The sequence below is a fragment of the Apium graveolens genome, chromosome 4 (genome assembly GCF_009905375.1).
Source record: "Apium graveolens cultivar Ventura chromosome 4, ASM990537v1, whole genome shotgun sequence".
In the NCBI taxonomy this organism is placed as follows: Eukaryota; Viridiplantae; Streptophyta; class Magnoliopsida; order Apiales; family Apiaceae; genus Apium; species Apium graveolens.
This window is the reverse complement of record NC_133650.1, coordinates 257,905,990-257,924,640: the sequence shown is the minus strand read 5'-3', so window position 1 is coordinate 257,924,640 and position 18,651 is coordinate 257,905,990. Positions and strand designations below refer to the sequence as shown.

The window sequence follows — 18,651 nt, the reverse complement described above, 5'->3', positions numbered from 1 at the left end:
ACATCTAGTGAGATAATTGATTACTTAAATAACATGCATTTATAATTATTCAAAAATTAAAATTATGTTATAAATAAATTGTTATAATTTATATATGGTATTCACATTATCACTAACAAACAATCCATATATATTTTTTACGTAATCGGGTATCAATCATGGTTGTAACATAAAAATGAATTATATATTTTTAAGACTTATTATTGATATTCATGATTTTTTTTCAAGAATTCGAAAGAAAAATCGTATTTATATCGTTATTTAAACCATTTTTAAGTTTCTTTCATTACGACTCTAATATTTTTTTCATATAATAAATTGATAACATTTTATACTATTCTTCAAAAATTAAAAATTTTCAGTTCGATAAAGTTTTATAAATATCAGTTTAACTAGTTAATTCCTTCAAATTATTGAACAATATATGTTATTTTCCTTAAATAATATAAAATGCATTGAATCAAATACTACAATATAGTATAGATATAACTTTTATCTGAATAATTCAAAATATTAAAATAATTTAAAATATTTGTACAATATTATCTTGATCAATGAATATTGTTGATCTAAAAGAATTCTTTTTAATAAGTTGGTTTTTTTTAAGTGAAAAATGAAAAATAAATCGATTTAATATATAATCGTAGTTTTAACAAATCTAGTGAGATCTCATTTCAAATTTTAAATATTCTTAAAATTGGGACAAATCCCAAAAATAACAATGCGTTACCAGTAAGGTTAGTAATTTTAATATAAATAATCAATTGACTTGATCTTATAAATACCTCAAACATATTAATTTATATTAACATAAAATATTAAAAAAATTCACATTATTGGTAAGATATTCTCGCCGAACTTGTAATTTAAATTTATTGAACGTAGAATGTGACGATGTTTTTCGGCCGGGTTATATAGTCAAATTTCGAGTATTTTTTGAACAACGTGTCACGTTCTAATTCAAACTATAATGCATTGACTCATTATAATTCAAACTTATCTAAATATGTAATACTAATATAGATTATTTATATATAAGCAATTCTATATTCAATATTTTTTTAAAAAAATTATATAGGTACATTTTAATTACTTTTTATAATTAAAAATATGTTAAAAATATATGAGATATATTTTCAAACTAAAAAATGATTAATAAATAAGATAATAATCTATTTATGTATTATGCCTAATTTTATATCTGAAATTCAATTTTTTAAAATTAATTGTACAAATATTCAACAAACTATCATTTTTTTGCGGAATTCAAGTAAGTATTTTTAAAATTAAATAAAATATTCACTTAACACATTTACATAAAGAGACACGTGTAACAATATGATATAGTGATAAAAGGCTGTATAATTAAATGAAATAAGTTTGATTCTCACAAACCACATCTGATTTAAAACAAAACTGATGTAATATATGTTGGGTATTGCTTAGGGTACCGGGACTTGTTGGGCCTGATTTTATTTAAAATATAATAATATTATTAATATTGAGTAAACTTGAATATAAAATCAAAGTTAATTGATATTAACAACCAAATATTATTATAATACTCATTTATATTAATAAACTTTTGGATATTTAAATATATGCAAATACTTTAGAATGATGTTTGTTATTTTTGAATACATTGCTAATATAAAAATAATTATTAGAAAATAAAAAAATAGTAAAATAGTATGCTAAATCCCGAAAAAGCTGGCCAATTGATGTCATGACATGCCCATCAAATCATGCACTTACGCCTATGACATGCACCCTAAGACATCAAATGACTAGAAAGACCCTGAATTATATATTAATAATTACAAAATGTTAAACTAATTTAATTACAAAATTATATAATTTATATATCGAGAATTTGGTGGCATCAATAAATTTAATCACTAAATTACATACCACAATTTCGATTCTAATATTTAGTTATATTTTTAATTAGACCAATTTTGATACAATTAAATAAATTATTATCAATTAAAGTTCCCTAAGAATAAGTTAAAATTTTGACTTCAAGCTATTACTAAATGTTTGGGTGATTTTATTGTCAATATGTCATATGAGTCGGTAAGTGTATAAAGTAAATAACATGCAAATATATATTGGGATGGTGCGATTAAATTTATAAATTATATAAAATATTTTTAAAATATATCCATATTTTTTTTAAACATGCTTTGAATCTGACTTCCAATTTCAACTACAGTACATAAATAAATTTAAGTTGATTATAATGAAGAAATATTAATAAACTTTTCAGTCTGGAGTAGTAATGAATTATTTTTACATATTTTTCAGAAATATAAAACAGGCTCATAGTACTAACTAAAGACCGAAACAGTTTATGCAGGGGGCTTTCAAAATGTACATTAGTTCTTAAAAAACTCCTTCGAGCCAAGTGTGTCTTTTAGGCAATTACACAAACGGTTGGTGACAAACTCGAGCTCACTGTTCTATCGAACAACCATGGCCACTAAACTGATAAAAATCAAAACTTTATCGTTCTTTAAAGCAAATCACAATGCAAACATCCCCATTTCACATTTCTCAATCATTCGTTCAATGACAACCAGCAAAAGAGTGCAAGACCGAAGCGAAAAGAAGCGAATACATGACCTCGAAATAGCCACAGAGAAGTGGAAAATCATTTCTAAAGTTTTGTTTTTGATTGAAACAATGAAACAGGAGCCTGAGCAAATCATTTCTGTAAGATCACTTGATCAGTACAGGAGACAGATTAACTTACCTAAGCCTCATAAGATATCGGATTTTCTTCGAAAGTCTCCGAAACTGTTTGAGCTTTATAAGGATCAGAAGGGTACTTTGTGGTGTGGTTTAACAAGCCAGGCTGAGGAATTGGTGGAAGAAGAGGAAAGAATATTGGAAGTGACTAGTGAAAAAGCTGTTGAGTATGTTAGTAGATTGTTGATGATGTCCATCGATAAGCGGATTAAGTTGGAGAAGATTGCACATTTTAGGAGAGATTTGGGATTGCCTTATGATTTTAGGAAGAATTGGGTGTTTAAGTATCCGGAAAATTTTAGGGTTGTGAAAGATGAGGATGAAGTTGAGTTCTTGGAGTTGGTTTCTTGGAACCCTTGTTGGGCTATTACGGAATTGGAGAAAAAGGTTTTGGGTTTATCTACATTGGATGATTCGGTTAAGGATCATGTACCTGGTTTGCTTTCACTTGCGTTTCCAATGAAATTTCCACCGAATTATAAGAAGGTTTATAGGTATGGTGGACAGATTGATAATTTTCAGAAAAGATCGTATTTGTCACCGTATGCTGATGCCAGCGAGCTTACAGCTGGTTCGCAGGAGTTTGATAAGAGGGCTGTCGCGGTAATGCATGAGATGCTGAGTTTTATGAATGAGAAGAGATTGGTTACTGATCATCTTACTCATTTTAGGAGGGAGTTTGTGATGCCACAGAAGTTGATGAGGCTGTTGCTAAAACATTTTGGTATTTTTTATGTTTCTGAGAGAGGGAAAAGGTTTAGCGTGTTTTTGACTGAAGCGTACGAAGGTTCAGAGTTGATTGAGAAATGTGCTATGGCTATTTGGAAGGAGAATGTACAAAGACTTATTGGTTATAGAGGAAGGAAGAAGAAAATTGAAACTTTTGATGACTTGCCAGATATGGAAGATAGGGATTTGTTTGAGAGTGATTCTGAGGAAGATCTTCTCAGTATTGCACCGGCGCAGGAGGAGACCTTAAATGCTTATGATGATGTTTCATGTCCGGGAAATTCTGAGATGGACATTGGGGATGTTTGCAGTGCTTACAAGGATACATAGAAACATTTTGTACAGGTTTTTAACTTTTTGGTACTAAATAGTTTCTTGATTTTAAAGCTTTAGAAAGTATTTTGCCTTTTTGCTTAATTTTAATGGATATTTTTTTTAAAAAAAATTGCCGTAAAATGTAACTGTGTTTCTGATGTTGGAATATAACACCGATTGGCATTTCCAGTTATTGTGTTTCCAGTTAAGTATCTAGCTGGTTATTGTGACTGTTAAATCCCAACTAGCTGATGTCTTCACTATAATACTACCTTCCCATCACATGTTTGCTATTAAATCGGGAATCTATGATTCCGCGTTTCTTATAGTAAATGAGGCTGCTGCAACCTCATTATGTGCAGGATATTATACCATGCAGTCATTTTAATTTCTATAACGTTTAGCCCAACTTATATTAACGTAGTCAATAGAGATCTTAATAAAAACCTTGTATGACGTACACTCAGTAATATACATTACTTTTATTGACTTTTTACCATCAATGACAACTAATTTTATAAATTGTGAACTCTTGCACACAATGGACCTAATAGTATACGTAAGACAATTGTTAGTGTTTCTACTGGAAAATTATTAAGGATATAGGTCCTTTTTCGAGAACTTCTTGTCAACAAATGGAGAAGAGCCAAGTATTTGGTGTTGTGCACGAGGAACAAGAGTTAGACGTGGGCACATGACCATGACTGTATGTGAGGAAATTTGTCCCTTTTTCCTTTGTTTCATAAAGGGCTCCTTCCATTGCTCAGGTGTCAATCAAGGTGTTTGTTGAGTAATGATATGAATGATGCTATCAGTTTTGTGCACAAGTGTGGTGAGGTTCCAATTGCAGCACTGAGCTTAAGATTATTTAGTTGCATGTAGATGTAGGTAAAATCATATGTAGTATTTAAATTCATGTTAATAATATTTTGGATCAGTTTGTTTATTGATGGGAGAATACAGAAGTTGATCTCAAAGGAATTAACCAATATTAAACATTCAAAGGACCTAGTTGAGCTGCAGAAAGGTCCTGAACTGGACCGGAATGAAATACAGACCTGTATCATAGGTACCCAATTATCCATGAACTGTATACTGGACCAGTTTTCTTTATGTCCTAATCTTTTCAAAAGTGCAACACATTTCTATTCAAGTTTAGAGTTAATGATCCGGGAGAGGGGGGGGGGGAGCTGCTGCAACGGCATGTGCAGCTCAATTTATTTGTTGAAGGCATTGCATTTTACTAATAATTCGAGTTATGACAAATTCCAGCATTATAAATCGTAAATATACTATAATGTATATTGATTTTATCCTCCAACCGTTTTTTGAATATTTTAGATAGATACAATGGTAGTAATAGTATGTAAATTCTTGCATTTCCCCGCGAATAAACATATTAAGAACATGTAATCAAAAAGTGTTCGCATTCTTTTATCTTATCACTGGAGGGAAAAACATGCAGATCAGACATACTTAATTTTCGCAGATGATGTTCTGCTTTTTTGCAAAGGGGACACAACGTCTAAGCTCTTCATTGCAAGGTGTTTCAGATTTTTCAAGATTCTCGGGCCTTGTCCCTGATCCATCAAAGTGTGTTTGCTTCTTTGGTAACTTTCAAGCTACTGTTCAAGAATATGCTCTAAACCTATCTGGTTTTAATGTAGGATCTCTTCCAGTGGATTATTTGAGGTCCCACTTAATTCAGTGCAACTTAACTCTCGACAATGCCATCCTTTGATCTCAAAACTGTGTAATAAGATTGAGCATTGGATTTGCATCGGTCAGGCTCAGGCTGGACAGGTTCAATTTATAAAGGCTGTCTTATTTGGCATTGAAGGCTACTGGACTGCACACATTTTTTTACATGTTTGTGTTCTAAGAAAGATTCAGAGCATTCTATCTCATTTTCTGTGAAATGGTATGTAACACCCCAGTCTCATATCGAGGAGATTTGAGAATCTTGTTCAGTATATAAGGCAAAATACTGTTACTATGCACACCAACAAATCATGATATAGTCGTAACCCAAGTTGGCACTCCACCCTGGTACAATTGATGTGGGATGTTCAAGAAATGACACTCCACCCTGGATACAATTGATTTGGCATATTTTTGCAGTCCCCAAGTACTCTCTACTTATTTGATTAGTCTTGAAAAGGTGTCTACTCACAAAGAACAAAGGACAGAATGCTACGTTTTGGTATGAATGTTAACGTGACCTGTTCTCTCTGCACAAATTTAGACAGAATCGCATGAGCATATATTCATTATTCAGTATATGCCCTTATACAGCAGTGATTTTGAATGCGTCTCCAGTCCTGGTCCCGACATGGAATGACATTTGCAATGGTAATGCGACTGTGGGAAATCTGGACCAACTAGAAGACATATCACCTACCTGTACATTGCTATAGCTTATTATGCTATATGGTCTGAACGTAATAGCCGAATTCATGTGCAAGGTCATAACAACCCGGCCTCGGAAATCATCGAAAACGTAAAGATGCGAGTTAGAAAAAAGTTGTTCTCTTGTGATAATTTCAAGGTCAGCAGAATGCGACACTACGGCTTCCTTTGGTATTGTTGTTGCATACAAGTATAACAGTTTTTTGCTGAAAATTTATTAGAAAGGTTTGTTAAATTCTAAAAGTTGTTGTCTGGTATAAAAGCTGCTGTTTTCAGCTTTTGCAGGAAGTGACCATCAGTTTCACCATCAAAACTTCTCAAAAATATTAATTTTATATGTTATATCTCAAAATATGCATAATTTTAAAAAAATTACCAAATAGTCATCTAATTTTCTTGACAACACTTTTTTCACCCGCACTTTTTCTAACAACACAACAATTTTCAACAGCACTCTCAAACGGAGCCTACGTTTGCTGCTAGTTCAATATTATCTACACTTGTATCAACCACTTAGGCTATGTTTGGTTGGGAGTTTAGGAGAGAAGGGGCTAGGTTGGGTTTAGTTGGGTTGGGTTGGGTTGAGTTAGGTTAGGTTGGATTGGGTTGGATTGGGTTAGACTGAACCTCTACCTTATTTGAATTTAAGGGTTGGGAAAGGAGGGGTTCAACCCTCACCTTATTTGGATGAAGGGTTGTCATGAAAGGGTTGAGTACAAAATATAAAATTAAATAATTTTTTTATCAAAAAAATGTAAAAGTTTAAAATTTTAATATTAAAGTTTAAGCTGTAATTAGAGGATAAAATTTTAAAATTATGGAATTATCAAAAATAGATCATATGAATATTGACCGGTATTGATTATCTAAAATTTGCTATCTCAGACTTTTTCAAATTCACAATGTCTGCTTCTCTTATTTACCCTACTCACTCCTAATTCAACCAAACAATAAAGCCTTGTGATGATCAAGAAGCAAAAATCCACAATATCATCAATTGTACAAAATATACTTTATTATGTCTCATCAGAGATGCTTTAACACCATCACCCGTTCCCATAAAAATTTGTGTCACTTATTGTTTAGCCAAAAAAACTACAATTCAAACAAGATCCACACCATAGTTTAACAACCATCACAAATATCTCAATTTGCTTCACTCTTAAATCATAACTAAAAGCACCTACAGGCTACATTCATATTCTTAGATCCCTGATCACTCACACTTGATCACTCACACAGTACAAACATGTTAGGTAATGAATACAACACGGGGGTGAATGTGTTTTGGACAATTTTAATCTTTTTGAACTATTTTTGGATGGTAAACAAAGTAAGTTGTATTGTAGAGATAATATGTTTTAACAGAATAATTAAAACATGCATGTGAACACACTTGTCTTTCAAAACTCACTTAATTTTATATTAAAATCAAGCTATTATTTTGCTACAAATTTATGGGTTCTTTGTTGATAAAAAACTCAGCTTCTCTCTCGAGAGTTACAAGATTTTTCAGATCTATTTGTTACTACCGAAACAAAACATCCAGTGTTTACTTTATAGAACAGTAAACACTGGTTTTACACAGTATGCAAAAGCATGTACTAAACCCTACTTTTGGATAACTAAATCTTTCTATTTCTAGCTTAGTGTATCTTTGCAAATCGTGCATGTCTGTGACTTTACTTTGTCAGTTAAACTTGACATTTGATTTTGTACTATTCAAGCTGCTTTTGTAGACTTTTCAAATCAGTGATTGATTTGTTTGTTGATTGATAATCTTGGATAATAAACTGATCTGCATTTTGTACTTGAGTTTTATATCGAGATCTCCAGTTAGTTATATAGAGAACTTGACATCTCGATAGGTAAAATGACTTATCGAGATCTCTAATTACTCTATAGCAGTTTTGACTTACCGAAGTCTCTGAGTTCTCTATAAGAGAATTTGACTTGTCGAGATCTCTTATCTTCATGACTTCATTTTGGCTTATCGATATCTCTGAGTTCTCTAGTGACAATTAGACTTATCGATATCTCAGAGTTCTCTAGTGATATTTTGCCTTGTCGATATCTCTGAGTTCTCTAGTGATATTTTGACTTGTCGATATCTCTGAGTTCTCTAGTGGAGAAATGACTTGTCGATATCTTCAAAATTCATGTCTTCAATTTGGCTTGTCGATATCTATGAGACTTCTCTATAAGCTTTCCTTGACTTCTTGATAAGTCATTCTGGAGTTCTCGAATGACTTCTCTGTAACACTTAATCTGTGACTTGTAGATTTCTTGATTTAAAATGTTTTTCCCAAAACATATTTATTCAACTCCAAACTTCTTCACACTTTCTCTGAGGCATGATCTTCATGATCTTCTTCCAGAGTTTATTCTTAGACTTGAGACTGGTTACATAAAAATACTTCAGTCTGATCTATTTACATTTTTACAGACTTAAGTGTTAAAATACAAAATACAAACTTAGATTATCATACAACTTACTTAGGGATGTCAATTTGACTTAGTCTTGTTTAGTACAGGCATGTCTTGCACAACAATCTCCCCCAATTTGTGAGAAGATTGCGTATCACAAATTTATGCCTGTTAACAAGACCAACTCTAAGCTACAATGAACAATTTAAGCTTTACATACAAATTGACAGAAATATAACATTTGACATTGAGTGGTTGTAGAAGTTTTAACAAGAATATTCATTACATAAAATCCTCATAGTTTGGCTCCTTTCTAATGAGATCCTTAATAGTCACTAAAATTTCTATTTCTTTTAAAATTTCAGTTCCTCTTATATCTTCCACAAACTTGAGCCACTCATCTAATGAATAACCATTTAAGGCTCTGTTTGGGATTACTATTAAAAATTGTTGTGTTGTTAGAAAAAGTGCTGCTGAAAAAAGTGTTGTTGTAAAAATCAGATGACTGTTTGGTAATTTTTTGATAAGTATATGTTTTGATTCAAAAAAATAAAAATAATAATGCTTTTGGTAAGGTTTGATGGTAGAATCAGCATCTGCTTCCCGCAGCAGCTGAAAATCAGCTTTTTCTAAAAGCATGGGGGGATTTGCTTTCTCTAACAGCAGCTTTTAGGCCAAAACCACTTTTTCGAAAAGCAGCTTTTAAATTTTACCAAACAGTTTTTTACCTGCTTTTTAGCGAAAAGCTGATGTTGCTGTCTGCAACAGCAATACCAAACACACCCTAAGTAACCAGCTTTAAATCTAGAGTATCTGCCAATTTTGATGTTGAGAAAATGTCCATCTTTGGAGAGTCCGCTCATCCCTTTTGCTTTAAGCTCATTTGATCTTTTCACAATTCTTGCAAGTTCTTCAGCATACTTTCAATCTCTCTCTTCCTTTTCAGCCTTTGCCCTTATAATTTTCTCATCCCTTTCTTTCACCCATACACAATATACAGCTCTCCATAACCTTGTAATTGAATCCTTACCCTTCATCAGACTGATTACTCTTTTAAATTATGTGGTTGAAAGTGTGTTCATTAGATTACTGCCAAGTAAAGGGAAAGAACCATCATCATAATAAATTCTAACTTCAGTATATGATACAACCCAGACTCTGACTATTTCTTCAGCTAGCTGTTGAAAGTATTATTCATCTGTGAGGCACTAATTTAGTGGCAGAAAGTCAGATTGATCATAGCAATTCAGAGTGATCTCTCAGTAACTTGTAGTTGCTTTGTTTTTCTCCCAACAAATTTAAAGTGTGTCTTGGTTGGAAATTTATATGAAGGTAGGGTTGTGATTTTCTTTAAGCAGGTTTGGCCGGTAGTTATTGGGATTTTGAGAAGAGAGTTTGTTGTTGGCTTATATAAGAATTTTGGCTTTGAGGTGAGAGATGGTTGAGAATTTGAGTTAAGAAGTTTGGAGGGTTGAGTTTGGTTGATTTGGAGTTTTAGGGTTTGTTGGTGTGGTCCTGAACTGTCTTCCTTCTTTTTCTTCCTTCTTTCATCCCCTCTTTTCTTGTCATCATCCTTCTTCTTATCTTTCTTCTTATCCTTGCTGCCAGTTGCTCTTGAAGATTGACTTGGATTTGAGCCAGAATGTTTTTGCTCATCATGCTTCTGCACATCATCATCCTTGTCATCTTTCAAATTGAATTGCAGATTTGGCAACATGGTATCAACATTTACAAGATACCTATTAAGAATCTTTATCATCTCCACATCCTCATGCTTCTTGCTCCTTTTGTACTTTAGATCAGACTGAAGAGTCATGATCAACCTCATATTTGATTTGACACAGTTTTTAGGAACAATGAGTTGTTTGTATTGTTTGGTTGTTGGACAGATGTAGGCCACCCCTTTGTTTGGATATAGATAAGCTTCAGAAAAAGCTGTTATCTGCGCATTTTTTAGCTCTTTTAGCAGCTGGGTGTCCTCTGGAATAACTGGATTTACTCTTTCAATCATTACATCCAGTTCAAATGCTCTTAAGGTTTTAAGATTTGGAAGAGACCCCTGAAGATATCTGTTCACGCCACCATCATTGATATTCACAACAATTCTCTTCTCCAAGTAATTATCAATTCTTACAACCACTGCCCTAATGAAGTTAATGTTTTTGGCCAATGCTCTCTTGTAGGTGATGTAGTTGTTTTGAAGAGACATCCTTAGTACTGCAAGAAGTTCACTGAATTATTGATCTTGATTTGGTCCTTCTGCAGCCTTTAGAAGTCTTTCTTTTCCAACATCATGAGAGATTTTAGCTTGTAAAGAACTTTGGCCAACCTGAATAGGCTATTTAGATTTAGATTTACCAGCATCCTTGGATTGTTGAATCCTAGCTTCGATCTCCCCCTTAGTCTTGGTGACAGGAATGAGTAGGGGAGTTGGTAATTATGGCCTTACATCTTTAGGTAGTGAGGGCAATGGTATGTTGAGCTTCCCCGTGATGGTTCCCGAAGCAACAAAATTTTTCATTTGGAGATGCTTGTGAGAGTCCACCAGGGTTTTGATGTCTGTATGTTGACTCTGCACCAAAGATGTAAGAGCTTGTACTTGTGCACTTAGTGAGTCATTGGAAGATTGGAGAGAAGATACTTGTTGTTGAAGCTCTTGAACTTTCATTGTTGATGAGGATTGATATGTGGAGGAAGTAGAGATCCCAAAAGTGTCATGAACAGCCTTCTTAATTTCATCCATGAGCAAGGCTGAAGGAGTGTATCTGCTAGAGTGCATTTGATCCAATTTCAGTCTTTAATCATTAGAATGAGTGATATGTTTTTGAACTTGGTCATTCAGGGCCATAAATGAGTTTTTAAGATCCTTGACATTTGTTTCCACTCCACTTAGATCATACCTTGACATCTGATAGCAAAGTTTGTGAATTTGTTTTTATCTCAGTTTGAAAAGAGATGATTTGATCCATCTTTTCCCTCACCATTTTTATTATTTTGTCTTAATGTCCAATCAATGTAATTTGAAGTGCTTTTTAAAGTTGTGAAAAGCCTTGATTTGAGCATTATATACATCATTGATGGCATCATACACTTCCTGGGAGATAAAGATATAGCATTTCTTCCCAGAACAGTGATATACTCCTTCCTGAATTTAGCTAGCACAACATCCATCTCAAAAGAGAATTCTTTATCTAGCCAAGCATCACAGTTTACATCCGGACCAGCTTCATCCAAAATCTTGGCTGATTGGCTTCAACATCTGTCTGGTAGGTAAGCATGATGGCTTGATAGTCCTGATTTGACATTTGGATGTGAGCAGCTGTTGAGAAATTTGTGCAAGTCCTCCAAGCTGGTCAACTACAAGGTCTTCAATGGTTGAAGGTTGATCTATAATTTCTTGGAGCCACTGGGAGATGAGATGGGAAGGTTGAGGTTGAGAAGTTGAGGGTTGTTTTATTGGGTGAGAAGGTGACAATGTAACAGAACCACCTGTGATAGGAGTCACAGTTTGACTCACAGATTTCTCTGTGTTTATGATAGTGTGTTGTCCTCCACTTGTAGTGGGAACCTCCAATTGAATTGAAGGGGATTTGACTGGTTTATTTTCATGTAACCAGCCTCAAACCCTTGTGCTTCTTGCAAAACACTGTCACATGAATGTGTTGTACTTGTCTCTCCCATAGCAGGATCATTTGCAATTGTACTCCCAGCTTCAATGGTTAGAGCAATTTCAGCCAGGGTTTTGAGGGAAGTTGTTCCTGGCACAGGAACCTCCAATTGAATTGGAGAGGATAGCTCCCCCTTAGGATTATTACCCTCAAACCTTACAGTCTGCGAAGATTGATTTGCACATGAAGGTGCATTTTTAACCACCATGGGTCTTCAGTGAAAACTGATGAATCCCCCATGTTTGTGATGGTGTCATCAAGGTCTACCCCAACTAGTAGCCTCTCACCATCTAAATTTGGTGTTTGGCACTACTAGAAAAAGTAGAATAGACATCGCTTCTTAGACATCGGTTGCTTTTTTGACCGATGTAAAAGGTGTTTTCTACATCGGTTTTTGGCAACCGATGTCTTTTCTTGTTATAAACATCAGTTTTTTAGCCCAACCGATGTTATATGTCTGTTTTAAAAAAAATAATCAACGTGCCTTCCCCGTTTCCCCCCTTAAACAAATAATTCATTCCCTCCAAGTGTTTCCCCCTTATTTTTTGACTTAGTAAAATTCTCCCCCCTTTTTTCACCCACATCTTCCCCCTCTTTTTTATTAAAAAGAAAAAATTAAAATCAAAAACTAATAAAACAAAAATAAAAACAAAAAAACAAAAACATATTCATTTCATCACTCTCTCATCTCTCATTTCATCACCAAGAACATATCCCTCTCTCAGCTCTCATTTCACCTTCCTTTGTAGATTTCACCTTGCTGCTCTCATTTATGTTGCATTATATCGAGTCGAAGTCGGAGTTGCATATTGAAGCTAAGTTGGAGTTTAAGGTTGCATTTCACCAAGGCTTGAATTAGGTAAGTTTTAAACCCTAATTTCAGAATTGGGGGTTTCAATTTGAAACCCTAATTTTTTATTTTTTATTAGTTTAATCATCTGCATCTGCTTGTTTAATTAGTATGGAAATGAGTTACTTGTCATATAGCAAACCCTAATTTGCTTATGATTTATTTATTTATTTTATTTTGTTTAAATGATATGATTATGTTATTTTCAGTTTACATATAATTTTTATATATGTAAACATATATAAAATGACAGGAATTTATAGTATAATGTAAACATTAAAATGCATGCCATATCTTATACTACCAAATCGATAATGCAAATATTTTGATAATGCAGATTTTTTGATAGTATAATGCAGATTACTGAAAAGGAATAACAATCAATTTTGATTTTGGGAATGTTTTTAGTGGTATTTTTTGGTTAATTTTGATTTAGAGGTATTGAAGAGAGGTAATTTCGATGTTTTTGAGTATGTTTGTATGTTTTTGAGAACTATATGAATGTTGAAGAATAGGGTAGTAACTAATTTTAGGCGACTACGATTGGTTAATTTCTGTAATGGTCATTGTTTAACTTTGAGCAAGTACTTTATAAAGTTGTGTGGTGTTATAAATTTGCAGTATTCTTGTATATATGTACTTTAATGAATTAATCAACCTCTAATTAATCAAGTAGAACTTGTAGGTTCTGCTATATGATTGTAGCTTCGATGTATATGATTTATATTCTAAAAATGAATGTAACGACAGTCTGTTGCAATCCGTTATGATTGGACGAAACAGAGAGAGGGAATAAGTTGTTTATAGTTGTAATAAAACAACACAGTAGCTAATTAATAAGTTCTTTGAGAAATGATAGTTAGCATGTGGATAGAGTTTTCTTGGCCTATGGAAGCTAATACTTTACGAGCATCGGCGTAAATTATATTAATTTGCTATGTTTATTGTCTAGTGTCGTGCTCAGCTTTGTTCTGTGTTTCGTTTCATCATTTTAATCAATCAGTGTCGTGCTCTGCTTTGCCGATAATTATACATAGTAATACATATATATTACTAATTGTACGTTGCTTTTTTTGAAATATTTGATATGAAAATTAGGTAGGAAATAGGTTATCCTACGAATACGGAGAAAGATTGGATTTCAAAAGAGAGGGATTCGTTGGAATATGAAGTCGGGGTTGAAAAGTTTTTGATTTACGCCGAAGAAAATTGTAAAAATCCTAAAAAAATACCTTGCCCCTGCTGTAAATTTGTAAATTTCAAGAAATTTCCGGTCAAAGTAATAAGGGGTCATCTCTAAGAGAATGGTTTTAGTCTTGGGTATATTGATTGGATTTAACACATATCCAAGACTGGTAGGTCGTCTGTTGGTAGCACAGTGCCCCCTCATGAAGAGGAGCAGAATGCAGATGCATTTAAATCAGTTTTGAAGCTGCATCAGAAGCGGCTGCTGCATCGGAAGCGGCGGTTGCCGGTGCTTCACAAGCTGCGGTGGTTTGTGAAGCAGCATATCGTAATCCGGGGGGTAAATCAGGGGGCAATGACTATGATAAAGACTCGCATGATTTTAAGAGGTTTGTGGCCGATGCTCAACAACCTTTATTTGAGGGCAGCGACTGCACAAAATTAGATTCGGTGTTAAAATTACATAACTAAAAAGCGAGATTCGGTGTGAGTGATAGCGCATTTAGCGATCTTCTCTCTATAGTTGGCTCATTCCTACCTCAGGATAATGCATTACCTGTTAACACATATGAAGCAAAGAAGACTCTTTCGAATTTAGGCCTTGAGTCTACAAAATTCCACGCGTGTCCCAATGAATGTGTTCTATACAGGGGTGTAAATGAAACTACTTCGGAGTGTCCAAAGTGCAAGCTATCTCGCTAGAAGGTGGGTAAGGATGGTAGAGAAAGGTATAAAATCCCGGCAAAAGTTATATGGTACTTTTCGATCATCCCGAGATTTAAACGGGTGTTTAAATCTTATTCGACAACTAAGTTGTTGACATGGCATTCCAACCAAAGAATTCATGATGGCCAGATGCGCCACCCTGCTGACTCTCCTTCTTGGCGGAATATCGATTACAGGTGGCCTGCCTTCGGAAGTGAGCCAAGAAATCTTCGACTAGCTTTGCCGGTTGATGGTATTAACCCACATGACAATGGGCTGACCAATCGGTATTCTTGTTGGCCGGTAGTATTGGTAATATATAATCTTCCTCCGTGGTTATGTATGAAGAGGAAATTTATGATGTTAACTATATTGGTCTCCGGTCCACATGAACCAGGTAACAACCTTGATGTGTTCTTACAACCGTTAGTTGATGATTTAAAAAAGCTTTGGGAAGAAGGTGAACCGAATGTATACGATGCCTTCACAAAAACTTTTTTCACTTTAAGGGCGACTTTGTTATGGACGATTAACGATTTCCCGGCATATGGTAATTTGTCTGGCTGTGTCAACAAGGTTTATTTGGGTTGTCCAGTGTGTGGTGATGATACCGTTGCTAACTATTTACCTTATAGTAGGAAAATATGTTACCAAGGTCATCTTCGGTATTTGTCTAGGCATCATCCATACAGGAAGAAGAAGGCAGCCTTTAATGGTCAACAAGAGTTTGGACAGCCAAGGCACATGGTCAGGGAATTGCGTTTATGTGGACCAGTTTTCTATAGATAGATGTATCCATTTGAGTGTTTTAATAAAGTGTTGAAAAGTTACGTGCGAAACCGTTATTTTCCAGAAGGTTGCATAGCCGAAGCATACTTGAAAGAAGAATCTGTAGAATTTTACGCTGAGTTTTCTAGAAATAGTTTCACAACTGCCGGTCTTCCAAAGGACCAAGGCAAACTTTCTGGTCCATTATCAGCTGCAACAGTTAAATCTGTTGAAGAGAAAGAACGAGATGAGGCGCATTTACACGTCTTCTTAAACAACAGTGAAGTATTTCCATATATTAAGTAAATCACTTTTCTTTTTCTTTTCTTGATTAATTTTGTATAAGCATTATTTTAGTTTGTAACCAAAAAATTTATGTATTTTCAAAGGATGCATAAGGAGTTGCTTGGAAAAATTTATGAAGGAAAAAAAGACTATTCAGTGGATGATTGGGGAGCATAATAGGCTATTTGCTGATTGGCTTGAGAACAAAGTTATGACTGAATTGAACGAGAAAGTTGAAGGTGTTTCTGAAACGATAAAGTGGCTAGCAAGAAAACCATCGTTTACTATTTTGACTTTTGATGGCTATCTAGTTGACGGGATCCGATACTTCACAAAGGAGCGAGACGATGCTAGGGTTGTTCAAAATAGTGGAGTCTCGTTAGTTGCTAAGACTGTCCAAGTTTCTATTGCTAAGGATTTAAATCCCGTAGAGAGTGATATGACATTTTACGGGAGGATTGAAGAAATATGGGAATTGGATTACCACTCATTTAAAGCCCCGTTGTTCTTGTGCAAATGGGCAGACTGTGACAGAGGCGTCAAGGCTGATGAACTTGGCTTCACACTTGTGGACCTTAGTCGACAAGGCCATAAAAAATGACAAATATGTGTCCGTTGATCAAGTGAAACAAGTTTTCTATGTCCAAGATCCCGTTGATTCCAACTGGTCAGTCGTATTGACCTCGACGACCAGAGACTATCACGAGATATACAATGATAATGATCTTGGAGACATAATTCTAGAAAACCCTCCATTCTGCTCTAACATCCCCATAGTTGATTCTGGTGTTGATGACGACGAAGAGTCTAATGTTGGCAATAAAAGAAAGGATGGCGAAGGAATCTGGCTGAAGAAGCGATCCAAGGATTAAAAATCAAATTCACTTGATTTACAGTTTTGTTTAAAAATAGGCTTCTCAAATTTATGTAAAATTAAGTGCTATATTGTAGAATTATGGATGTTATCGAAAAAACTTGGAGTTTATTTATCAACTTTTTATTGTAGAAATGTATGATATAATTACTTGGAGTTTAATTATGAGTGTAATTATATAGTTAATTTTTTATGCATTATTTATTTATTTAGTGTTTTACGAGTTTACGAGATGACTGTGTAGCTTATTATATGTTTTCGGTAGGTATATATCGTGTTAGAATTTGTGGAAGCAACTGATAAAAATATGTAAATGCTTTATGTGTTCTGTTGTATGTTGTTATGCGTTGAAAAGGCGATTGTGTAGTTAATTATATATGCTGTATTAGATATATGTTGTGCTAGAATGATTATGATAATCCTAGTATGATGATAATTATAAGTCTGATTCAATGCTTAATGTGTTATATGTTAAGCTTCATAATGTTTAGGTAGAGTTTTAATTTGTTATTTATCAACTTTTACGGTAATCTTATCTCTTATTCCTACTCCTTTTGGTTAATGTAGGAAAGATGGTAAAGAAAGGAAAAAAATATAAAAAATAGTCTAAAGAATCATTGGATGAGAATCACATTTTTCCAGCGGACACCATTGTTCCAGGGGTCCCAGATCCTGACCCGGTTGCTCCAGCGGACACCATTGTTCCCCAGCAGACAGCTCCACAACCCACTGAAAGTACTACACAATCTACCAAAAGCAGGACATCTGGAGCAGCACGAGGCGTTTGTGCTATGCACAAATTGGTGATGAAGAAAGTGTGGGGAGAGAAATTGAATTTGCGGTTCAATCGAGTTGCAGTTCCAGTTGGAGACGAACGGCACAAACTGCAGTCCTACATAGGTATGCTGACAAGGACAATGGTGCCAATTGACATTCCGACTTGGCCAAAGGTTGACCCTGAACTGAAAGAAAAAATATGAAATGATCTTGAGGTATGTCATTTACAATCGCAATTGATATTAATCTCATGGTTTTTATTTAAAAAAATTTACACTGTCTGAACTTGTTAAATTTGTGTTTCAGGATATGTGAACTGATTCCTGAAAGTCGGAAGAGGATTCTACAGTCGGCAGGCGCAAAATGGAGAAATTTCAAGGCTAAATTGACAGCGGAACATGTGATGCCTTTTGTTGGGCAGAAGAAGAAGCTACAGAAGCCACCAAAGCAATATGATTTTGTCGGGAAGAAAGCGTGGAGACGATTTATTGCAGTTAGAGTCACAAAAGAATGGGAGGTATGCATTACTTTTATATATATATTTTTAAATTTTGGACCATATTTTTTTTTGGTTTTTTGGGAGTAGATTTAATTGTAAAAATACAGTAATTTACAAGATTTATTTTTTATGCAGGAAGAGAATAAAAATAGAGTGAAAGAGTGGGACAACGGAAATATCCACACCGAGTGTCAAGAAAAGGATACATCGGATTGGAAGAAGAAGAAGTAAGAGTCTTATCATTTTTCTTGTAGTATTCATATTTTCAATTTTATGAATGTGTTTTAAATTTTTTGTAGAAACGCTCGGGGAGGTTGGAGCCTGAAGAAAGGCCAGATAGGGCAATTATGTGGAAAAAAGCTCGTATGACAGAAGATGGGACTCTTGACCCAGAACTGGCAGAAAAAAT

The 18,651-nt window shown here is 34.2% G+C and overlaps 1 protein-coding gene across 2 annotated transcripts; it reads left to right on the top strand.

Annotated features, from left to right (window-relative positions):
* The first annotated feature begins 2,350 nt into the window (after positions 1-2,350).
* LOC141720865 (protein WHAT'S THIS FACTOR 1 homolog, chloroplastic) lies at positions 2,351-6,425 on the top strand. 2 transcript variants are annotated; one of them, XM_074523516.1, is made up of 3 exons: positions 2,351-3,825; positions 5,285-5,388; positions 5,463-6,425. In XM_074523516.1, exon 1 carries the CDS (start codon positions 2,476-2,478, stop codon positions 3,808-3,810), a length of 1,335 nt encoding a protein of 444 aa, XP_074379617.1. In that variant the 5' UTR covers positions 2,351-2,475; the 3' UTR covers positions 3,811-3,825; positions 5,285-5,388; positions 5,463-6,425. The 2 variants fall into 2 exon arrangements, with proteins under 2 accessions (XP_074379617.1, XP_074379618.1); XM_074523517.1 differs by having other exon boundaries at positions 5,285-5,339; positions 5,463-6,424.
* Positions 6,426-18,651: the final 12,226 nt, after the last annotated feature.